Source organism: Grampus griseus (genome assembly GCF_964374135.1).
Source record: "Grampus griseus genome assembly, chromosome: 18".
Classification (NCBI taxonomy): domain Eukaryota; kingdom Metazoa; phylum Chordata; class Mammalia; order Artiodactyla; family Delphinidae; genus Grampus; species Grampus griseus.
Window position 1 is genome coordinate 74,639,980 of NC_139012.1, and position 25,790 is coordinate 74,665,769.

Below are 25,790 nucleotides of genomic sequence, written 5' to 3' on the forward strand. Positions count from 1 at the left end.
CCGCGTGTGGCGCGGATGTAGCTCCCATCCTGCGGCCTCAAAGGCCCCCGCGCGCGAGTGGCTGGCTTCCTGAAGAGTCCCGACGCTCCGGGACCCGAACCAAAGGGTTCCAGGACGCCCGGGGGCCAGGCAGCTCTGGCCGTGCCTCCTCCCCAGCCGGAGCCGCGGAGCCCCTGCGACTTCCCTGGCGGAACCGCGCCCAGTCTCCCCCGCCACAGTCGGGGGGCCCCGGGTGCCGCGGAGCTCGGGCTGCGGACCACGGTGGGCACGTGGGCTCGGCCGCAGCGCTGCGCCAGGCACCGGCGCCCCGGCACAGCCCCTGCCGGTGGGGAGAGGGATCCTCCCCCCCGTCTACTTTGCACCAGTCCGAGGGAATTTGCGGTCGGTGACGCGCATCCTTAAGCGAGCCACCTGCAGCGCGGGGCGCGCCGCTGAGGGCGGCATCGCAGGGCTGCGCCGGCGCGGCCTGGGGACCCCGGGCTCGGGAGGCCATGCCGGCGTTGGCGCGCCTCGTCGGCCGGCTGCCGCTGCTCGGTAAGGCCCCGCTCGCCCGCTCGAGCCCCCGCGGCCCCCGGCCCCCACCCCGCGCGGGGACCGGGCGCGCGCCTCCTCCGTCCCCGCCGCCGCGCGCCTCCCCGCCCCGCTCCTTCCCTCGCTCCCGCGCCCCTCCCCTCTTTCGCGCCCTCCAGGCTCGCCCAGAACCCGCCCGCGGCCCCGGCCTGGCCCACCCCGCGTCCTCCTCCCCCTCCTCTCGCGTCGCCGCTCCGACTCGGGCCGCGGTACCGACCGGCGGCCGCGACCCCGCAGGCGGCCTCGCCGAAACGCTGCCTGGGGCTGCGGCCGCCCCGCCCGCCTCTCTGGCTGCCCGCTCGGCCCGCGCGCCCGGGTAGTGGGCCGGCAGTCCGAGTCTGCGGCCCCGAGCTGGGCACCGGGGTCCGGGACCTCGCCTGCACCGACCCCGGCTACCGTAGACTCCTGGGTGGCGTCTTTAACTCTTCTTTTGAGGTTTTGATTTAGGGAGTGAACTCTGATGGGAAGATGCGCCCGCGTTCTCCCCCAAAGCGAGTCATCTCGGGTAACGACCCCCTACCCGCCGAATGTCGGTTGGATCAATGAATAGTTACTTTGGAAATATTATGCAAACGGGGTTTACATCTTAAAATACTAGCTACCCCCTCCTCCTGTACTCGATTTTTATCCCGGCATTAAACCCCAAGGGGCTTTTCAAGGACTCAGCTGACTGTTCCCAAATATTCTGGGTAGCACAGTTGTTACTGGAAAAAAAAAACAAACAAAAAACACCCTTTAGATCCAGTTCATCTATTTGGAAAGAACGAGAGGGTTGACTTGCGTTTAGGGTGAAGGAGACAGAGTCTTGGGAGCCGGGGAGGCTCTAGGTCCCGGTCCTAGTTCTGCAGCCTTGGGGGACCAGCCCTCACTGTCCCCGGCCCCGGCATTGTGCTCTGTCCAGTGAAGGAGTCTGGCTGTGACTCCTCCAGCCCCAAAATTCTCGCAGTCTTTCTTGAATCCTCTGTGGTACATATAATATTTGCAGTATGGACGTGCAGGAATTATTTCCAATAGATTTTGTTTCAAATAATTCAGAATTATAGATTTAAAAAATGTAACAGAAGGGGGAAAAGAGCGGAAAAACATCTTGCATTTCCTAAACATCTTTGTTAATTGGGAAATATGTACATTTCAAATGTATGGTACAATATGTTTTTCAGAGTCTGTTACAAAAAGTTAGCTTTCTGTTATGTATAACATTAGCAGTAAGTGGATTTTTCAGCAGCATACAAAGGCTTTCGGAAAGTATAAACATCAGTACATGAAACTATAGTTAAGCTGCATTGAATTCTTTTATATTTAGGGACAATCTCAGAAATTCCTATATCTCTCTCCAGATTTTTCTAAATTAAGTATAATTCACATAGAGCAAATATGCACACATCTTAATAGCACAACTCCATTAGTGTTTGTGTAACCGCGTAATCATCCGATCAAGACACAGAGCACTTCTAACTCCGCCCCCTCTCAGATTATACCCCCCAAAGGTAGCCACTATTCTGACTTCTGATACCATGGTTTTGCCTGTTTTTTGAACTTCGTGTAAACCAAATCATTATGTTTTTTTTTAATGTCCAGCTTTTTTCACTCAACGTTGTGATTATGAGATCCAACCTTGTTCTTAGTAGCAGTGTTGTTGTTTTTCCCATTGCTAGGTGCTATTCCTTAGTATGAATAGATTATACAATTTAATTATCCATTGTTGTTGAAGAACATTTTGATTGTCTCCAATTTTGTGTAATGAAACGCAACACAGCTGTGAATATTCTTTTACATGTTTTGGGGGGACAGAAACACCCATTTCTCTTTGATACCCTCAGGTCTAATTCCTAGATTATAAGGGAAGGCGTATGTCAGTTTTGGTAGGTACTGTCAAACAGTTTTCCAAAGTGGTTTTACCAATTTACATTCCCACTAGCAGTGTATGGGAGCTCCGGTTCTTCACATCTTTGCCAATCCTTGCTGTTACAGATTTTCTTGAACGAAGAAGCACAAAGTGAGAAGCTTAAAAGTGAGGACTTTAAATGTTTAAAAGCTTTACATTCCTTGAATTTTTGGACGCCATCCCCATTTCCCTTATATTGTAAGCTCTACCTTTCATAAATAATGATGAGGTTTTCTAAGTAGTATTTAAAGAATGGACACATGCTCTCCATGGCCTTAGCTGCATTCTGTGCTGATCGTGGCTAGGAGGAGGATTTCAGTATTTCAGTAACTGACAACTGTTTCTCTCATTAGTGTCAGAAAATTCCATTCAGAGCTTTGACCTACACGTTTTAGTTGGCATCCTTTGCCCTTGCTGCTTGTCTTACTATTTGCCTTCTTGTGAGCTGGTAGCCTACAGGGGACCGATTCAGGAGGAGGGGGAGGGAAGGGATGCTATGCAAAGATTGGTTTGAATTGGATGGGACACCGGACTTGGTGACCTGGTGTTAAGGTCCCCTTCGATCCTAAAAGTCTTGGTTCTAATTGTTACCATCATACAAATTTAGATTTGGCCATTCATTTCTTCTTGGGTACTTCACGTGGATCTGTAGTAAATTATCCTCTTAGGTTTAATTATGAACTACTTGGCTCTACTTTTTATAACTAAAAAGACACTTTCATTAATTCTCAGTTATCAGTAAAGATTTTGTTGGTGGTGTTATTGACGTCTCCTGTTGTTTGACTGAAAAAAGTCAGGTAATGACGAGATATTAATTGTGGGGGAGGAAGACTTACTTATATTCCAGGGAGGACTTAAGAAAGAAGAAGAGGAAGCCTGCATGAGAAAGAATTTTTTTATTTGACCAACTTTTATTGAATACCTATTTCAGTGCTAGGCGCATGGGGGTACAAAGATGAAAGAGATGGGGAGGGGAGAACTTACATATAAATAGTTAATTCCGTTCTATTTTAAACATGCATGGTCATCGCCTTTCCCCAAGAACATATTTCAGCACAGAGCTTGCTTTCAGTGAGTTAAACCTTCCAACACGTTTATCGTGATCGCTAAAGATCTGTGGATGGAAAACAGCATGCTTCAACGAAGGAAGCTTTGACCAGGTCACAATAGGAATCCCAGGGCTGTCGTCCCCTAAAACTACTTAAACATGGATATACTGTGTCCAATGGTTGTGGGAAAGCAACGGCTCTTCCATTTAAAATAAAACAAATGGGTTGTTCCAGGGTGCAACATGGCCCCCTTTTTTTTTTTTTAGGTCCTAGGAAGAAGTAATTTTCCAAATGGTTCTTGGAACAAATTTGTGGACTGCATTTTACTCCCCAGGGAGTATCCCTGCTCAGCTGAGAAGTCCACAGGAGAGCTCAGCTTCATGACTTTCTCCACAATTCTTTTTATTCCCCTCAGCTGGTCATTCTCTAATGAAACTCACAAAGCAATGTGACAAGAGCCCTTACCAGTCAGTGTTCAAGATTGCTATCTTGCTGGATCCCCAAGTAGCCACCAGATATTGCCTTAATCTTTGGGTCAAGATTCTGATTTGGGCAAAAAAGCAAATAATCTCAAAAGTATGGTATCTTATCATTTTTCTTGATTTTGAAAGGGATCTTGGAGAGGACAGGAATAAGAATTTGCAGAGGGGAAATTGAGGGGCTGAAAATTCGCTTGGCCTGCTTTGTAATTTGCTTAGCTTGGTCTCGCCACTATGCTCCCTCCTTTATTCACTCTGAAATAGCAAAGTCTTGTGAATCTCACAGTAGATGGTTTGCCTGAATAGAGCTTTTGGTTTTCATCAGATGACTTTGTGATCTTAGTATTTTTCCATCAAGATTGCTAAAAAAGCCTTAGCTACTTCTTAGTTAGGTAGCCATGGTTGTGTGGCCAAAGGTTTTTCTGTCCTTTGGGGGTCTGTGAGCTTTACACATAAGTGATTGAATTACCCCTGCGGCTGGAACTCTTTGTAGAACTCTGATGGTCGTTCGTTGGAATCACGCAATTCTGTTCGATGGGTCCCGACACATGGAGAGGAAAGTTAAAAATAATATAAAGTACACACACAGTGTTCTTTTGTGGCTAGAGGAATTGCATAAGATCCTAAAAGAGGAACTATTGTTATTTTTTAGGTTAAACAGTAAAAATATTTTTTCACTGCTGTCATTGTAAGTCAATTGGTAGCCAAGAAACCTCCATAAAATTATTTACAGTCTACTTTAAAACAGGCTATTGTCATCATTTCTTTAAACCATTGTGTTTTGATTTGGAGATATCCACGGAATTCAGTCTTCAACTGCTTTGCTATTTGAGTTACGATGTTCCCAATGTGAGGGATTCAGTTCTTGGAAGTGATGCAGATGAACACGTCAGGACTAGCTACACAGTTAGGAAACGTGAATTCTTTATTTTGGCACGGAATGCCTCTACACTTAAGTTCCTCATCTGAGAAAAGGAGATAAGCAGTGTCTGACTCCTTCATCAGATAATACCTGTAAAGTGCAGCTGCTTCCCTGGTTAGGCAGGTGCTTTGCAGAAGAAAGCGTCAGGATTTAGAGTCACGGGATTTTCCTCCTTGCCTTCTTAGACCCTTGGGAGCACCGTGTAGTCCAGTAGGTGCCAGACAGTCCTGGTTCCTGCTCGGTCTAATGTTAGGGGCGTTGGTGGGAAAGGGTAGGCATGTAAAAGGAAAAGGCATGTAAAAGGAAAATCGCAGAGTAATTTTGGAAATAAGCACCGAGGCTGAGCCTCTAATGCAGACTGAGAAAATAAGGCAAGACCTCCAACAGGAGGTGATGCCAGACCCTTGATTAGAAAGGTAAGACTTGATAGGGAAAGGGGAGGATCAGGACATTCCAGGCAAATAGGACAGTGAGGAAAATGGTACAGAGGTGAGAAACACAGGGTAGACGGAAACTGTAATTCCATCCTGGTTACTGAGGCACAATGTCTGAGGATAGGGGAACCCTCATTTAAAAAGTTGTGAGGGTCTTCCCTGGTGGCGCAGTGGTTGAGAATCTGCCTGCCAATGCAGGGGACACGGGTTCAATCCCTGGTCTGGGAAGATCCCACATGCTGCGGAGCAACTAAGCCCGTGAGCCACAACTACTGAGCCCGCGCTCCTAGAGCCCGTGCTCCGCAACAAGGGAAGCCACCGCAATGAGAAGCCCACGCACCGCAACGAAGAGTAGCCCCCGCTCGCCACAACTAGAGAAAGCCCGTGCGCAGCAACGAAGACCCAATGCAGCGAAAGATAAATAAATAAATAAGTAAATATTAAAAAAAAATAAGTTGTGACTTAGAAAATTGAAGCCTGTTCAATGGGTAGCTTTCTTAAAAAAAAATTCAGGGTTACCAGAGGCTCTGTGTGTGATGTGTAAGGAGTGTTTTAGTGATGTGATAAAGGACTTGGATATTATCATGTGGTCCAAGAGTCTCTGGATGGAATTCAGGGGGTCCGTTGCATCCTTCACGGGGTGTGTGTGTATGTGTGTGTGAAGGTTAATTGCTTTCATCAGATTTTTCAGTGGGATTCGTGATTCAAATGGTAAGGACCAGTGCTGTAGTTTGTCGACGGGTTTGAGGGAGATGCTCGATGTGTATTTTAGAACGACATTTTTGGGGTCTGTGTCAAGGATGCGTGTCAGGCAGACAGGAACATGGCAGGGAACATGGCAGCTAGGAAGCTGTTGGCAGTAGTCCAGGCCAGAGACAAACAAGGACTGGAATTAGGGCAATGGTAATAGAGATGCAGAGCTGCGGAGAGATTTGGGGATTATCAGGAGGTTAAAACGTCAAGGTTTGGCAGCTGCCTGGATGATGGGAAGTAGTGGGGAGGGAGGAGTCGAAAATGACTTCTGGGTTTCTGGACTTGGTGACAGTGGGTGTGCTGGCACTGTCAGGGTGGGGGTGGGGAGGGAGTAGGTTTAGGAAGGAAAACAGGGAGTTCAGTCTGAGAGTAAGGTTCCTGGGGGCCACCCAGACATACAGCCATACACACAGGAGGTATGAATGTGGAACTCCTGAGCAAATAGACTGTGGTTAAAATCATGGGAATTTACAGAGAAAGAGCATAGACTGACTGGCAAGGATGAGAGCTCCCCAGGTCTAAGGAAGAACACACAATCTCTGGATCTTTCTTGTGACCAGCCCCATCCTGAGGCTACAGAGGGGCCCCACCCTAAACTGCCTTGTTAGCATAAACTCTGGAGTGCCCAGAAGGGGTCCCTTATGATTAACAACAGACACTCCTATCCCTCAGGGAATTCCAAGGATTTTTTAGGAGCTTTGTGGAATCAGGACTAAGACCAAATATATTCATTATACCATCCGGTCTGCTGCCCTCTTTTACCAAGTGAGGAAAGTGGGGCCCAAAGAGGTTAAACGACTTGCTGAAATCCAGGGTTATCACAGCAGGTAACTCAAAGCTGGACTTGGAACTCAGATCTTCAAGTCTTACCCGGTTCTCTGCCTCACAGCAGACTTGACTTGGAGGATTTGACAGTGAGGTGTCCTGACATTCTCTGATTTGTTTTATAATGTCTAAAACCATCACTTTTTCAGTGGAGTAGACTTTACTTTTACCTAAAATTTTATTTTAGATGGGTGCCAAATTTCTTTCTCCACTTATCCCCCTACCACCCCTCAGGAGCTCTCTTCCGATTCTAAAATTGTCCTTGGACTTCCCTGGTGGGCCAGTGGTTAAGACTCCAGGCTTCCACTGCAGGGAGCACGGGTTCGATCCCTGGTCAGGGAAGTTCCGCATGCAGCGCGGTGTGACAAGAAAATAAAACAAACAAACAAATGAAGTTGTCCTCATTTCTCAGGATATGTTTGGAACGAGACTCTGGGAAGTGCTACCAGGGTTTTGGAACGGATTCTCAGAAAGAGCCTTCATATCAATGGGGGCAAATTCTTCCTCTGGCTTTTTAAAAAGTCAGATTTATTGAGGTATACTTTTCATATAACAAACTTTACCCTTTTTACTGTATGGCTCTATGAGTTTAACCAACACATACAGTCACATAACTACCACCACTATCAAGACAGAGAACATTTCCATTTCCCCCAGAACTGCCCTTATGCCCCTTTGTAGTCAACCCTGATGCCCATCCCCAACCCCGGCAACTAGTTATCTCTTTTTTTGTCCCTATCATTTTCCCCAAATTTTCCAGAATGTCATGTAAGTGGGATTTTACAGTATATATAGACTTTTGAGTCTGTTTCTTTCACATAGTGTAATTATTTGAGATTAATCCATGTTGTTATGTATATCGGATCCTTTTTCCTTTCTATTGCTGTGTAGTATTCCATGGTATGGATGTGCAAAGTTTGTTTATCCACTAACCAGCTGAAGTTCATGAGTTTGCTTCTAGTTTCTGGCCATTATGAAAAAAGCCGCTATAAATATTTGAACATAAGTCTTGGTGTGAGCATAGGTTTTCATTTCTCTTGGGTACATATCTTAGGAGTGGTGTTGCATCACTGGAATGTATGCTAAGTGAATATTCAGCTATACGAGAAGGTGCTAGCTTTTCAAAGTGCATGTACAGTTGCTCAAAATCATTGTCGTAACTTGGTATGGTCAGTTTTTTTGGTTTTGTTTTTGAACATCTCTAACAGGTGTAGCAACATGTCATTGTGGTTTAAATTTGCATTTCCCTAATGATGTTGATCACCTTTTTGTGTGCTTAATTGCCATGCTATGTTTTGTGTGATGAAGTGTCTCCTAAAGTCTTTTGCCTGTTTTTTATCAGGTTGTTTGTTTTGAAAATATTTTCTCCCATCCTGTGGCTTGTCTTTTCATTTTTTTAACTGTGTCCTTTGAAGAACAGAAGTTATTAGTTTTGATGAAGTCCACTAGTGGAGAAATATTAGCTCTATACTAAACACTGCTCTTGTCTCACCTAACCAAGCTTAAAAGCAAGACTTGAAGGGATCAAGTGTTTACAGTGAACTTAACTACATCTCAGAAAAAAGTTCAAGAATATTTAGCAGAACACAGAAATATCCGACAGCAGGTAAAATTCACAATGTCTGGCATCTTGTTACAAATTAACAGACAAACAAAAGATAAAAATTCAACCCATAATAAGGAGAAAACTCAAATATCCAAAGGAGACCCATAAATGGCATAGAATATAGAATTACTAGACAAGAACATTAAAATAGTTGTTATAACTATATTCCTTGTGTTCCTGAAGCTAGAGGAAAGCTTGTACGTGTTAAGTAGGGAAATAGCAAATATGAAAAAAATCACACAAGTTAAACTTCCAGAGGTAAAAACTAAAATTATACTGGTTGGGGTTAATAGATTAGATACTGCAGAAGAAAAGATTGGTGAACTTGAAGACACAGCAATAGAAACTATCCAAAATGAACAGAGAAAATAGTCAAAGTAAAATGAACAGAGAATCAGCGAGCTACATGAGGACTTCAGTTGGTCAAACATACATGTAAGTCTGCCGTATGAATGTATCTGTTTTCTCTGGATGCATTTAAGATTTTCCCAGACAATAGCAAAAAGGAGCATGAAGACTTTCTTTAATGAGTCCCAAATAGGGGCTTTGTTGAAAGTGGCTACTTGCTATGACAAAATACTATAGGTTCTCTAAAAGAGGTTGATTTTTTTAAAGTTGGTTGGCACATTCAATTTTGTCTTTAAAGTACTAGTGACCTCTCATTCTTGTCTGGATTCCTTCTCAGCCAAAAAATCCTTTTGTTGGCAAATATTCAACAAGCCTGATACCTTGTGTAATACAAAACATTACATGTATACAATGGGACAGTTATGTGTGTTGTGATGAAAAAGGAATTCAGGATATACATGATTAAGAACACGTGTCATTACTAGCAACGATAAAAAAAAAAAAGATTTTCTCTTTATCATTGGCTTTAAATAACTTGATTATAATGTACCTTTTGCAGTTTTCTTCCTGATTCATGCGCTTGGGTTTTGTTGGGCTTCTATCATTTGCATCAGATGTAGAAAGAATTTTCTCCATTATTTCATCAAATATTTTCTTCTGTCCTCCTTTCCCCCATTCTCTCCAAGAACTCTAATTACATGTATAGTTGACCACCCAAAGGGAGTAAAATAGAAGACTTTAAAAAAAATGTTTAAAATGTTAAGATAATTGATTACTTACAGCAAAAATAATATCAGTGATTTGGGGGGGGGTTAAAACTTATGTGGAAGTACGCTGTATGACAGCGATAGCACAAAGCCTAAAGAGGGATGAAATGGAAATGTACTATTGTAAGTACATACTGATACTATTGTATTCTGATATCATATATGAGGTGATATAAGAGCAGTTAGAAGTAGACTACGTTAAGATAAAGACATATACTCTAAACCTCAAAGCATCTACTACAATAAAAAAAGCAAAGCATTATAGGTGATGATCCCAGAAAGGAGATGATGTGGAACCATAAAAAATACTCAATTCTTCCCAAAGGAGGCAGAAAAACAGGAAAAGGGGAAAAAAGAACAGATGGACAAATAGAAAACAAAGAATAATATGGTAGATTTAAACCTAAGCGTATCAATAATGTCATTAAGTAATCTACATATCACAATTAAAAGGCAGAGGTAGTCAGATTTTATTAAAAAGAAAAAAAAAAAAAAAAAGCAAGACCCAACTATAATGTTCTTAAATGAAACCAGACTTGGATAGGAAGACACAAATAGGTTAAAAGTGGAAGGATAGGGGAAAAAATTGCATATGCTAACACTAATCAAAAGAAAATTGGAGAAGCTAAAATGCTAGACAGTATATTTCAGAGCAAAGAATATTACTAGGGACGGAAAGTCATTTCATAATGCTATAAGGCTTGATTTATCAAGAGGACATAAAAATCCTAAACATTTATGTATCTAATAACAGAGCTTGAAAATACATGGATCAAAATTTGATTGAATTGCAAGGAGAAATGAACAAATCCATAATTAAATTCAGGGAGTTCAACACTCCTTCAGTAATTAATAGAAGAAAGAGAAATAAAGCATTAAGATGTAGAAGCCTTGAACAACAGTATCAACCAACTTGACCTAATTTTCTTTAAAGAATTTTCTTTAAAGAATACTTAACAGCTGAATATAGGTTCTTTTCAGTTGCATGCAATACACATCAATTTAGACCATAAAACAAGCTTCCATAAATTTTATTCCTTTATTTATTTATTTTTATTTTTAAAAATTAATTAATTTATTTATTTTTATTTTGGGCTGTATTGAGTCTTCGTTGCTGCACACAAGCTTTTTCTCTAGTTGCGGCAAGCGGGGGCTACTCTTTGTTGCGGTGCAGGGCTTCTCATTGCAGTGGAGCAAGGGCTCTAGGCACGCGGGCTTCAGTAGTTGTGGCACACGGGCTCAGTAGTTGTGGCTCACAGGCTCTAGAGGTCAGGCTCAGTAGTTGTGGTGCATGGGCTTAGTTGCTCCGTGGCATGTGGGATCTTCCCGGACCAGGGCTCGAACCTGTGTCCCCTGCATTGGCAGGCAGATTCTTAACCACTGTGCCACTAGGGAAGTCCCCATGAATTTTAAAAGATTCAAGACATACAAAGTGTATTCTTTGACGGCATTAAATTAGAAATTAATAACAGAAAGATAAATGGAAAATCCTTAAATATTTGGAAACTAAATAACACATTTCTAAATAATACATGGGTCAAAGAAGAGAACAAAAGATAAGTGAAAATGTATATTGAACTAAATGAAATGCAATTTATCAGAATTTGTGGGATTTCTCTAAAGCAGTACTTAAGAGGAAATGTATTGTATTAAATTATTAATTATTAAATGATTAGCAGCATTAAATTATATTGCTATAAATTACTAGAAAAGGATAAAGATCTCAAATCAGTGATCTCAAATCTAAGCACAAGCAAGAGGGGAAGAAAAACAAGTTAAACCCCATGTAAGGGACTTCCCTGGCAGTCCAGTGGTTAAGAATCTGTGCTACCACTGCAGGGGGCATGGGTTCGATCCGTGGTTGGGGAACTAATATTCCTCTTAGCGTGTGGTACAGCCAAAAAAAAAAAAAAAAAAAAATCATGTAAGAAACAAAGGAAGCACACATGATCAGAGTGAAAATCAATTAAATAGAGAAAAAGGGAGAAAATCAGTGCAGCCAAGAGCAATAAAATATCAATAAAATTGCTAAACCTCTCTAGCCAAATCGATCAGAGGGAAAAAGGACACAAATTTCTAATAGCAGGAGTAAGAGAGGCAACACCACTACAGAATCTATAGATATTCAAAGGATAATATGGAAATATTATTAACAACTTTATACTTCGACAACTTAACGTTTAATGGAAAAAATTCCTTGCAAGACACATACTACCAAAGCTATCCAGGAAAAATTGATAACCTAAATAATGCTATGTCTGTTAATAAATTGAATTTGCGGTTAAAATATTCCCACAATGAAAATTACTGGATTACTTCACTGGGGAATCTACCAAGTATTTAAAGAGGAAATAATACCAATACTGCACAGATTCTTCCAGAAAATTGAAGAGAAGATAATACTTCTCAACACATTCTATGAGGCCAGCTTTACTTTGATACCAAAACCAGAAAAAGACATTACAAGCAAAAAACAAACCTGCAGACCAATAATTGCCATGAAAATAAATGCGAAAATTCTTAGCAACACTTTAGCAAATTGAATTCAACAGTGTATACATGGGCTTCCCTGCTGGCGCAGCGGTTGAGAGTCTGCCTGCTGATGCAGGGGACACGGGTTCGTGCCCCGGTCCGGGAAGATCCCACATGCTGCAGGGCGGCTGGGCCCATGAGCCATGGCCGCTGAGCCTTTGCCCACAATGGTGAGAGGCCCGCGTACCGCAGAAAAAAACAAAAAAACAGTATATACAAAAGATAATATATCATGTCTAATCGGTGTTTATTCCAGGAAGTCAAGGTTGGTTAATATTTGCAAATGAATCAATGTAGTTCACCATATTCACAGAATAAAAAAAAAGCCATTAAAAAACAAAAACAAACCTGTATGATTATCTCAATAGATACAGAAGAAGCCTTTGACAAAATTTAACATCCCTTCCTGATAAAATTTCCCAGCAAACTAGGAATAGAAATGATTCTCCTCAAACTAAGTAAAGGTATCTATGAAAAACACTTAGCTAACATCATACTTAACATCAAATGACTAAGTATTTTATCCTAAGATTAGAAATAAGGCAAGAATATCGATTCTTACTACCTCTTTTCAACATTGTACTGGAGATTGTAGCCAGTGTAATAAGGCAAGGAAAAGGCATCCATATTGGAAAGGTAGACGTAAAACTGTCTATTTGCAGGTGACATTAATCATATACGTATAAAATCCTATGGAACCTACAAAAAAGTAACGATAACTAATAAACAAATTCTGTAAGTTTGCGTGTTACAGGTTTAGTGTAGAAAAATAAATTGTGCTTCTGTAACAATCAGAAATTGAAGTGAAAAATATAAAACAGCACAAAAATATGAAATAGGGATAAAGATAGACAAGATCTGTACGCTGAAAACTCCAAAACGTTGCTAAGAGAAATTAAAGGAGCCCTAAATAAAGGATATATACAATGTTTATGTACGGTATGACTCAATATTGCTAAAATGTCAGTTTTGCCCAAATCAATCTAATGATTCGATACAATTCCTGTCAAAATCCCTGCAGAACTTTTTGCAGAAATTGACAAGTTTATTCTAAAATTCATATGGAAATGAAAGAGACCTAGAATACCCAAAACAACTTTGAAAAAAAGAACAAAGTTTGAATATTAATAATACTTGATTTCAGGGTTTATTATAAAGCAATAATAAGACAATGCGGAATTGGCACCAAGGTAGACAAATAGATCAGTGGAAAAGTATAGGAATTCCAGCAATAAATCAGAAATATGCGATCAATTTATTTTTGATGGAAGTTTAGAGGCAATTCAATGGAGAAATCATAATCTTTCACTATATGGTGCTGAAACAATTAGATACTCATTTGCAGATACAGTCATATGAACAACTTTGATTCATGTATCATACCATATAAAAAGTTTACTCAAAATGGATCACAGACCTAAATTTAAAACTAAAATGTAAATGTAAAAACCTACATGTAAAACCTGAAACTGTAAAACTCCTAGGGGAACATCTTTCTAACCTTATATTGGACCAGGATTTTTTTAGTTACAAAACCAAAAGCATAAAAGAAAAACTGATAAATTGGACATCTTCAAGATCGAGTTTCAGGTCTTCAAAAGACATGTCACAGGTTCGTAGCAAATATTTGTCAATTACATATCTGATTAAGGACTTGTATCCAGAATATACATTTTTTAAAAACTCGACGATGACTGTGAAGGAAGCTCCTGAACTCACCTCCTGCCATGGACACACCAAATCTACGGCTACACATGGAACAGTTCCTTCTGAAGGAAATCCGGAAACCAGCTAAGCAACTCTTACACATCAGGCAAATGAGAAAAAAAAAAAATTTGAAATGGATAGAAAAGACTGAGACACAATCTTGCCATAAGTCCAGCCCCCAGCACAGCAACATGCAATTGGTAAGGAACTCACAACTTTAATTTTCTCCCTGAGGAGCGAAGGGTTTGGACCCGGCATCTAGTGTTCCTACTATTAGGACTTCCATCTGAGGGACAGGCCCCCAAAACACCTGGCTCTGAAGCCAGTGGGGCTTATGTCCATGAGACCCACCAGAATCTAGCAAACAAAGAAACAGTTTGTAAAGGTTTGCAAGGACTCATTTTGACTATACCTGAGGCTCTGGGCCGAGGTAACAGACATAAACGTCCTTCTCCCAGTTTCTTCCTTAAAGAGGCCTGTTTTTTTAAAAAAAAATTTTATTGAAGTATATAGTTGGTTTACAATGTTGTATTAGTTTCTAGTGTACAGCAAAGTGATTCAGTTATACCTGTAAGTATATACATATTCTTTTTCAAATTTTTTTCCATTATAGGTTATTGCAAGGTAATGAATGCAGTTCCCTCTACTATACAGTAGGACCTTGTCATTTATGTTTTATATATAGTAGTATGTATCTGTTAATCCCAAGCTCCTAATGTATCCGTGCCCCTCCTTCCCCTTTGGTAACCGTGAGTTTGTTTTCTATGTCTGTGAGTCTGTTTCTGTTTTGTAAATAAGTTCATTTGTATCATACTTTTAGATTCCACATATAAGTCATATCATATGATATTTGTCTTTCTCTGTTTTTCTCTGACTTACTTCACTTAGTATGATAATCTCTAGGTCCATCCATGTTGTTGCAAATGGCATTATTTCATTCTTTTTTATGGCTGAGAAATATTCCATTGTATATATGTACCACGTCTTCTTTATCCACTCATCTGTCAGTGGACACTTAGGTTACTTCCATGTCTTGGCTGTTGTGAATAGTGCTGCTATGAACATTGGGGTGCATGTATCTTTTTGAATTATAGTTTCGTCCAGATATGTGCGCAGGAGTGGGATAGCTGGATTGTATGGTAGCTGTATTTTTAAGTTGTTTTTTTTTTTAGCTGCTCCACTCAGCTTGTGGGATCTTAGCTCCTTGACCAGGGATAGAACCCAGGCCCCCGGCAGTGGAAACATGGAGTCCTAACCACTGGACCACCAGGGAATTCCCTCTGTTGTTAGTTTTTTAAGGAACCTCCAGCCTGTTCTCCACAGTGGCTGTATCAATTTACATTCGCACCAACAGTGCAAGAGGGTTCCCTTTTCTCCTCACCCTCTCCAGCATTTATTATTTGTAGACTCTTTGATGATGGCCATTCTGACTAGTGTGAGGTAATACCTCATTGTGGTTTTGATTTGCATTTCTCTAATAATTAGCAATGTTGAGCATATTTTCATGTGCCTGTTGGCCATCTGTATGTCTTCTTTGGAGAAATGTCTATTTAAGTCTTCTCCCATTTTTTGATTGGGTTGTTTGTTTTTAAAGAGGCCTACTTTCAACCTGAGGGTCAGACTCCTAATTTAACATACATCTAGGAACTGACTGCAATTCTGCCTGAGACTGGGGAGGCTGGAAGCACCATCTACACGTCCCCCCTCTGATATCTCTCTGAAAGGAGCTTTTGCACATATCAGAACCCTGGCCTTTGTGACTGCCATGCAGAGGATACACCCCCTTGATCTGGTGGCCAGCAGGTCTTGCATTTGTGGGCCCCACTGGACCGTAGCAAACAAAGAAACAGTTATTAACTGGCTATCCCTTATGGCTCAGTGCAGAGAGAGCAGAAAGAAACACTAGCTCCCATTCTCTCCCTGAAAGAGGTCTGCTTGCCACTGCCTGAACATCCAGCTTCCCATCGCTGTGCATCTAGGTGCTGACTGAGATCCTCCCCTTTGGTACACTGACAAGTCATGGTACCCCCTCACTACTGGGAGACAATAAGCACAAAGAAGGCAATTTGAGAGACAACCAAGAGCTAAGCCTGGGCTGAAAGATAAGATTTATCTTCTACAAGAGACCACTCTGTGAATACTGGGAGGATATGGCTGTTTTATCTAATTCACAGAAACCAACATGGAGAATTAAGGGAAATGAAGAAAGAAAGGAGTGTGTTCCAAACAGAAGAACAAGATAAAACTCCAGAAACAAACCCCAGTGAAATGGAGATAAGTGATTTACCTGTAAAGAGTTCAAAATAATGGTCATAAAGATGCTCACTGAGGTCAGGAAAACAATGCATGAATAAAGTAAGAATTTGCATGGAGAGAGAGAGAGTTTAAGAAAGTACTAAACAGGGCTTCCCTGGTGGCGCAGTGGTTGAGAGTCCGCCTGCCGGAAGCAGGGGACACGGGTTCGTGCCCCGGTCCGGGAGGATCCCACATACCGCGGAGCGGCTGGGACCGTGAGCCATGGCCGCTGAGCCTGCGGGTCTGGAGCCTGTGCTCCGCGGCGGGAGACGCCACAGCAGTGAGAGGCCCGCGTACCACACACACAAAAAAAAAATCAGTGATCACAGATCATCATAACAAATTAATAATAACAAAAAAGTTTGAAATATTGTGAGAATTACCAAAATGTGACACAAAGACATGAAGTGAGCAGACGCCGTTGGAAAAAATGGCTCTGATAGACTTGCTCAAGGCAGGGTTGCCACACCCTTATTAAAAATGCAACATCTGTGAAGCACAATAAAGCAAAGTGCAATAAAACAAGGTATGTCTCTACTATGAACAATTATATACCAACCAAATGGACAGCCTAGAATAAATGAATAAACTTCTAAAAACATACAACCTACCAAGACCAAATCATGAAGAAACAGAAAATTTGAACAGAATTACTAGTAAGGAGATTGAATCAGTAAAAAAAAAAAATAAAGCTCCCAGAGAAAATCCAGGAGCAGATGACTTCACTGATGAATTCTAACAAACATTTAAAGGAGAATTGTTTCAATCCTCTCAAACTCTTCTAAAAAATAGAAGAGCTGGGAACACTTCCAAACTCATCTTATGAGGTCAGCATTACCCTAACACCAAAACCAGAAAAGGACACGACAAGGAAAGAAAATTACAGGCCAATATCCCTGAACATAGATGCAAAAATCCTCAAGGAAATGTTACCAATCTAAATTCAACAGTACATGAAGAGGATCATATACCGTCATCAAGTGGGTTTTATTCCACAAATGCAAGGATGGCTCACCATCTGCAAATCAGTCAATATGATACACCACATTAACAAAATGGAGGATAAAAATTATATGATCCTCTCAAGAGATGCAGAAAAAGCATTTGATAAAATTCAACATCCACTTATGACAAAAACTCTCAACAAAGCGGGTATAGAGGGAATGTACCTCAACATAATACGGCCATATATTAAAAGTTCACAGCTAACATCATACTCAATGGTGAAAGCTGAATGCTTCTCCTCTAAGATCAGGAACAAGACAAGGATGCCCACTTTTGCTACCTTTATTCAACATAGTACTGGAAGTCCTAGCCAGAGCAATGAGGCAAGAAAAATAAATAAAAGACATCCAAATCAGAAAGAAAGGAGTAAACCTGACTCTATTTGCATATAACATGATATTATAGATAGAAAACTGTAAAGACTCCACCAAAAACCTGTTAGAACTAATCAACAAATTCAGTAAAGTTGTAGGATACAAAATCAATATAAAAAAATCAGTTGTGATTCTATTCTGTGGTTGTTAGAATCTATGTGGTTCTAACAACAAACTGTCAGAAAAAGAAAACAATCCCACTTACAATTGCATCATAAAGAATAAAATACCTAGGAATAAATAACCGAGGAGGAGAAAAATCTCTACACTGAAAAGTATAAGACATTGATGAAAGAAAATGACTAAGATACAAATAAATGGAAAGAATTTATGTCTTCATGGATTGGCAGAATTAATATTGTTAAAATGTCCATATCATTTAAAGCAATATATAGATTCAAGGCAATCTCTATCAAAATTCAAATGGCACTTTTCACAGAAATAGAAAAAAAAAACCCTAAAATTTGTATGACACATAAAAGACACTAAATAGGACCACATCACACTGAAAGCTTTTGCACAGCCAAGGAAGCTATCAACAAAATGAAAAGGTGACCTATGGAATAGGAGGAAATATTCACAAATCATGTATCCAACATATATAAAGAACTCATACAACTCAATAGCAAAAAAAGACCCAGCTAGTCTAGTTAAAAAATGGGCAGAGGAAGTGGACAGACGTTTTTTTTAGAAGACCCTCAAATGACCAACAGGTAGATGAAAGGCGCTCAACATCACTAATCATTAGTGAAATGTAAATCAAACCCATAATGAGGGAATTTGCTGGCCATCCAGTGGTTAGGACGCCACACTTTCACTGCCAAGGGCACAGGTTCAATCCCTGGTTGGGGAACTAGGATCCTGCATGCCGCATGGCCAAAAAAAAAAAAAAAAACCAACCACAATGAGGTATTACCTCACACCTGTTAGAATGACTGTCATTAAAAAGACAAAAGATAATGAGTGTTGGTGAGGATGTGGACAAAAGGGAATCCTTGTGCACTGTTGAAGGGAATATAAAACGGTATGGCTACTATGGAAATCAGTATAGAGGTTCCTCAAAAAATTAAAAATAACAGTACCATATAATCCAGGAATTCTACTTCTGGGTGTATATCTGAAGGAAACAAAATCAGTATCTCAAAGAGATGTCTTCAGCCCCATGTTTATTGCAGCATTATTTACAGTAACCAAGACATGGAAACAACTTAAGTGTCCATTGATGGATGACTGAATAAAGAAAATATAGTGTATACAGTTGACCTTTGAACAACGTGGAGGTTAGGGGCACCGACTCCCTGTGCGGTTGAAAATCCGAGTATAACTTTTGTCTCCCCCAAAACTTAACTGCTAATAGCCTACTGTTAACCAGAAGCCTTACTGATAACATAAACAGTTCATTAAGACATCTTTTGTATGTTATATGTATTACACATGGTATTCTTAAAGTAAACTTAGCATAAAGAAAATGCTATTAAGAAAATTATAAGTAAAATAAAATACATTTACGGTACTATACTGTATTTAACAGCGCTGTAAGTTTCCATTGCCTGTTTACATGATGAATCATCTGTCAGCACCTACATCAATATTGTCTTACATGTTACAAAACACTGTAGGTGTTATATGTATTACTAACACTACACATCAAAAATGAAAAGATGGGAAAGTCCCTGGCAGTCCAGTGGTTAGGACTTGGTGCTGTCACTGCCGTGGGCCTGAGTTCAATCCCTGGTCAGGGAACTAAGATCCTGCAAACTGTGTGGTGAGCCAAAATAATAATAATAATGAAAAAGAAATTCGTATTTACTTATAACGATTCCTGCACTGATAATGAAGAAGCAACAATATGACTGCGTTATGATAGCTTAGTGTTAAGTGATATGATTGCTCTTCATGTTAGCCTAGTCTATTTATATATATACTTTTATAATTTTTAAAAATATTTATTTGGCTGCACTGGGTCTTAGTTGCAGCAGGCGGGCTCCTTAGTTGCGTCTCACCGGCTCCTTAGTTGTGGCATGCAAACTCTTAGTTGTGGCATGCATGTGGGATCTAGTTCCCTGACCAGGTATCGAACCCAGACACCATGCATTGGGAGCATGGCATCTTAACTACTGCTCCACCAGGGAACTCCCTAGCCTATATATTAATGAATGAATCGGTATAAAAATGTTATGGCATACAGCATTACAGTCATGTTCGTAATACAATATCGCAAAAATTGTTATTTTTTTACAAAACCACTTACCTGTGGTGACAGACTGATATGCAATTTCTCCAATTACAGTAGAGAGGCATACAGTATGGTAGTGTAATTCTTTGAAAGCAAAATTATAAAACAGTAAGAAAACTAAACATTATTAGTTTTATATTAAATATCACTCACCTTATGCCTACATAAGGATAGGCTATCCACTTCAATACAAGTCTTGCACACAATGGTCTACACCAGGGGTCCTCAACCCTGGGCTGCACAGAGGAAGTGAGTGGCGGGCAGGTGAGTGAAGCTTCATCTGTATTTACAGCCGCTCCCCATAGCTCGCAGTACTGCCTGAGCTCCGCCTCCTGTCAAATAGGCAGCAGCATTAGATTATCGCAGGAGCGGCAACCCAAACCCTACTGTGAACTGTGCACGTGAGGGATCTAGGCTGTGCGCTCCTTCTGAGAATCTAATGCCTGATGATCTGAGGTGGAGCTGAGGCGGTGATGCTAGCGCTGGGGAGCTGCTGCAGATACAGATTCTCGTTAGCAGAGAGGTTTGACTGCACAGAGACCATAATAAACAATTGCTTGCAGACTCATATCAAAACCCTATCAGTGAATGGCAAGTGAAAACAAGCTCAGGGCTCCCACTCATTCTGCATTATGATGAATTGTATAATTATTTCATTATATATTGCAATGTAATGTACAATAAATGTAATGTGCTCAAATTATCCCTAAACCATCCCTCCCCCTCCCTGCCCGTGGTCCATGTCTTCCACGAAATTGTCTTCCACGAAACTGGTCCCTAGTGCCAAAAAGGTTGGGGACCACTGGTCTACATGATGAGTACGTAGGTGATGATGATGATCGTGACACAAAAACATCTCATACAGTTAGATTTTCACACGAAGATACACACATACACAGGAGATAAGTTTATTAACTGTAGGACACGATGATGATTTACTCTTTGTTAAGTAGAAGCAGATCATCATAAAGGTCTTCATCCTTGTCGTCTTCACTTTGAGTAGGCTGAGGAGGAGAGAGAGGAGGAGAGGTTGGTCTTGCTGTCTCAGGAGTAGCAGAGCCGGGAGAGGTAGAGGCAGGAGAGGTAGGCACCCTTGGTGTAATTTTACAGAAATACATCGTAATTTATCTCTGACATTTTTGCTTCTTGTCTCTAAAAATGTTTCTATATGGTGCCAACCCTTCTTCCACCATTTGCTTTAGTTTCAGTGCTTGTATCATAGAAGGATCCATGTCATAAAAGAAGTCAAAAGCAGTGTTGAATAACTGGAACTCTCCTGCCAGATTGTTCCGTGTCAATTTGGTTTCTGTCACTGCTTCTTCTGTGTCTTCTACCTCATTGTGCGGCTCTGGTTGGAAGTGCTCGTCTCCATCAGATCCTCTTCTGGGAATTCCTCGGGCATGGTGCCTATTAGCTCTTGACTTTCTCCAAGATCCATGTCTTAAAACCCTTCACCTCCCACCTCTTTTGCCATGTCCACATCTCTTTCATGATTTCCTCGGTTGGCTCTGTTGTAAAGTCAGACACACAACATCTAGACACAGTTTTCTCTAGCAGGAATTTATTGTTTCAGGCTTGATGGCTTTCACGGCTTTTTCTCTAACAATGATGGCATTTTCAGTGGTGCAATCTTTCCAGACTTTCATGATGTTCTCTCTGTTGGTGTTCTCTTCCATAGCGTTGACGATCCTTTCCATCGAGTACTGTGTGTAATGAGCCTTAAGGGTCCTTATGACCCCCCCAGTCTAGAGGCTGAATTAGATATTTGGGGGCAAGTAGACTACTTCAGTGCCTTCAGTGTTGAACTCATGGGGCTCTGGGTGGCTAGGGGCGTTGCCCAGTATCAAAAGAACCCAAGGCTGTCCCTTACGGGCAAGGTACTTTTTGTCTTCAGGGGCAACGCATCGATGAAACCAATCCAGAAAAAGTTACTCATTGTCCAGACCTCCTTGTACAACCAAAAGACAGCTTGTGTTTATCTTTTCCCTTCAAGGCTAGTTAGCAGCTTTACAGGTACGGGCAGTCCTGATCATAGATCTGTTGCTGAACCCAAGTTGGTGTGCCCGATTCCCAACGAGCCCCCATATATTTTATGCATTCATGACATACCTAACTTTTTCTTATTTTTCAGTATTTTTAGGCTATGCAGTTCGTCTGCGAGGTTTTTCAAATTGTCACAAATCTCCCAAAATTTTTCCAAATATTTATTGAACAAAATCCATGTGTAAGTGGACCTGTGTAGTTCAAACCCACGTTGTCCAAGGGTCAACTGTATATATACAATATTATTCAACCATAAAAAAGAAATAAATCCTGCCATTTGTGACAACATGAATGCCCTTTCAGGGCATTATGTTGAGTGAAATAAGTCAGGCAAATTCTGTATAATCTCACTTATATGTGGAATCTGAAAAAAAAAAAAAAACCAAACTCAGAAACAGAGAAGAGACTGGTGTTTGCCAGAGGTGGGGGTAGGGAGTGGGAGAAATGAGTGAAGGTGGTCAGGAGGTACAGACTTCCAGTTATAACATAAATAAGTTCTGGGGATGTAATGTCCAAGATGGTGACTATAGTTACCAATACAGGTTTCCCCACTATCTGAAAATAGAGCATTCCTGTGAAACCTTTTGCAAGCTCAGATTGTGTAAAGTGAAGAAGCTATTAACTTAGGGACACATCTTGCAAACAGATACACAGAATAAATGGAGATAAAGCACAGATGCTCACAGACACAGTACAAAGCTATGATGGCTTGATGGTGAGATGCTGAGCGTAGTTTCTGGGGAAAGAGCTTGGCAGTTCCACTCTCCTTGCTTGGGGTTCAAGCCACCCCTATGAGAGCTCGCTACCGAACAAACTCTGATGCTATTTTTGCTTTTCACCTTTTTTCATAAAAGCAAAAATCCTCTTCAGGTTTCGTTCAGTTAGTGAAAACAGGTGCTAATGCAGGTCTTTTGTAAAAGTGAAGTGGCGTAAAGTGAACTTTCAAAAAGTGGGGGCTACCTGGACTCTATTATATATTTGAAAGTTGCTGAGAGACCTTTATTTAATTATTTATTTGTTTATTTATTTTTTTATTGGAGTATAACTGCTTTACGATGTTGTGTTAGTTTCTGCTGTACAATGAAGTGAATCAGCTCTATGTATACATATATCCCCTCCCTCTTGGACCTCCCTCCCACCCTCCCCCCATACCCCCCATCTAGGTCGTCGCTGAGCACCGACCTAATCTTCCTGTGCTTTATAGCATGTTCCTGCTAGCTATCTATTTTACAAATGGTAGTGTATTTATGTCACTCCTAATCTCCCAATTCATCCCACCCTCCCCTTGCCCACTGTGTCCACATGTCCGTTCTCTACATCTACGTCTCTATTCCTGCCCCGCAAATAGGTTCATCTGTACCGTTTTTCTAGATTCCACATATATGCATTAATATATGATATTTGTTTTTCTCTTTCTGGCTTACTTCACTCTATATGACAGACTCTAGGTCCATCCACATCTCGAGAGTAGATCTTCAAAGTTTTCATCACAGGAAAAAAAACTTTAGTAACTGCGTGAGCTGATGGATGTTAACTGAACTTATCGTGGTACTCGTATTACAATAAATACGTATATCTAATTGTGATGTTGTACACCTGAAACTAATACAGTGTTATATATCAACAATATCTCAATAAAACTGGGGGGGCGCCTCTCAAAACTCAATAATAAGAAGATAAACGACCCAATTTTAAAAGGCAAAAGATGCAACAGACATACTACCAAAGAATATATAGGATGTCATACAAGCATCTGAAAGGATGCAAATGCAAATTAAAACCATGATGAGACATAATATGCCTCTTGGAATGGCTAAAATTAAAAATTCTCATCCTACCAAGCGTTGGTGAGGACATGGTACAGCTAATTCTCATACACTCCAATAGGAATATAAAGTGATACACCCTCTTTGGAGAACAGTTGGTACTTACTTAAAAAGTGACACAGACACCTCCCACAGGAGTGAGGTATGCTCCTCCTTGGTATTTATTCAAGGAATCTGAACTCATACATCCAAACCACGACTTTTATACCAATGTTCATAGCAACTTTATTTGTAAGATACCCAAAGTAGAAACAATCCAAATTCTATCAACAGGTGGATGAATTGAAATGTTGTGTTGTATCTATATAATAGACTACTCCCCAGCAATTAAAGGGAATGAACTGCTGATAATAGGCACACCTTGTTTTACTGCATTTCGCTATATTGTGCTTCACAGATATTGCATTTTTTATAAACTGAAGTGTTGTGAAAACCCTGCCTCGAGTGAGTCTGTCGGCGCCATTTTTCCAAAAGTATTTGCTTACTTTGTGTCTCTGTGTCACATATTGGTAATTCTCACAATATTTCAATTATTCAATAATTATTATATTTGACACGGTGGTCTGTGATCAGTGATCTTTGATGTGACTACTACAATTCACTGAAGGCTCAGATGATGGTTAGCATTTTTTAGCAAGAGTGTATTTTTTTTTAAGAGTGTATTTTTTGATTAAGGTACGTACATTGTTTTCTTAGGTATAATGCTATTACACACTTACCAGACTACAATATAGTGTAAACATAATGTTATATGCACCAGGAAACCATAAAGAAGAAAAAAATGGCTGGTATACAAATAATCAGTTCCTCAGCTGCACTAGCCTCACTTCAAATGCTTAATGCTAAATGCAGCTAAGGACGACCCTATTGAACAGCACTAAGGAATATTTCCATCATGCAGAAAGTTCCCTTGGAAAACACTGCTCTAAGGACCTCCACTCCTGATTGATAGTAAGACTTACCTTTTATGAAATTATATTTCCTACACACTTTCCTGTTGGCCACTTTCCCTTGATTACATTTTTTTTAAAAAAATATTTATTTTTATTTTTGGCCGCGTTGGGTCTTCATTGCTGCTGCCCGCGGGCTTTCTCTAGTTGTGGCGAGCGGGGGCTACTCTTTGTTGCGGTGCGCGGGCTTCTCATTGTGGTGGCTTCTCTTGGCGCGGAGCACGGGCTCTAGGTGCGTGGGCTTCAGTAGTTGTGGCACGTGGACTCAATAGTTGGGGCTCACGGGCTCTAGAGCGCAGGCCCAGTAGTTGTGGCGCACGAGCTTAGCTGCTGCTCCGCGGCGTGTGGAATCTTTCCAGATCAGGGCTCGAACCCGTGTCCCCTGCCTTGGCAGGCGGATTCTTAACAACTGCGCCACCAGGGAAGTCCCTCCCTTGATTACATTTTGTTTTGTTGTAAGACAAACACGTATTTTCTTTTTAAGGTGTGCATGGATCAACATCATCGTCTTTATTTTGTTTTACAGTTGTTTTTTCCGCAATGATATTTGAGACTATCAGAAATCAAGATCTGCCTGTGATCAAGTGCGTTTTAATCAACCATAGAAACAATGATTCATCAGTGGGGACATCATCATCGAATCCCTTGGTAAAGTAATATTAAAATGACAACTTTAGCTATTTTCTCTAGAGACCATACTTTGTAAGCTATTGACACCTGCCATGGCTTATGGGCTTTTCTTTTTTGCGTATTTAAGTACACTATGTACTCATATCTGGTACAGATGAGCGTCTCTACTCATTGCTATCTGGCACTCCATTCCATCAAGAGCCTTGTTCTCTTCGGGTTTAGATTCAGGAAGGACAGTGATACTAGAATGAGTAAGAAACAGGAATTGCCCTTTCTCCTTAAAAAGAAGCCAGGTTTCTCTCTCAAGCCTGAATCCCTAATTTCCAACTGTCTCCTGGATTTAGGTAAGTAGATTTTTCCATTTGCTCATTGAGACACACCTGTATAATTTATTTTATTTCTATTTCCCCAAGCATCTTCTTGTTTTAATGGATTTCTGTTTATGGCCCTGTCTAGTTCCTAGGCTTGAAAGCTCAGCCTCGTTTTGGACTGCTTCCTCTCCCTTGCCCTCACATTCAGTCAGTTACCAAGTCTTGCCAATTTCCTTTCTTTCC

The 25,790-nt window shown here is 40.8% G+C and overlaps 1 protein-coding gene across 1 annotated transcript in view; it reads left to right on the plus strand.

The window, feature by feature from the left end:
• Nucleotides 1–491: 491 nt before the first annotated feature.
• FLT3 (fms related receptor tyrosine kinase 3) overlaps nt 492–25,790 on the plus strand; it is a gene marked incomplete at both ends in the record, with an annotated part of 74,993 nt that continues 49,694 nt past the window's right edge. The window contains 2 exons of the mRNA XM_082675544.1: nt 492–534; nt 25,133–25,254. Of these exons, the coding sequence (XP_082531670.1) occupies nt 492–534; nt 25,133–25,254 (165 nt within the window). The remainder of the gene's footprint in view (nt 535–25,132; nt 25,255–25,790) is intronic.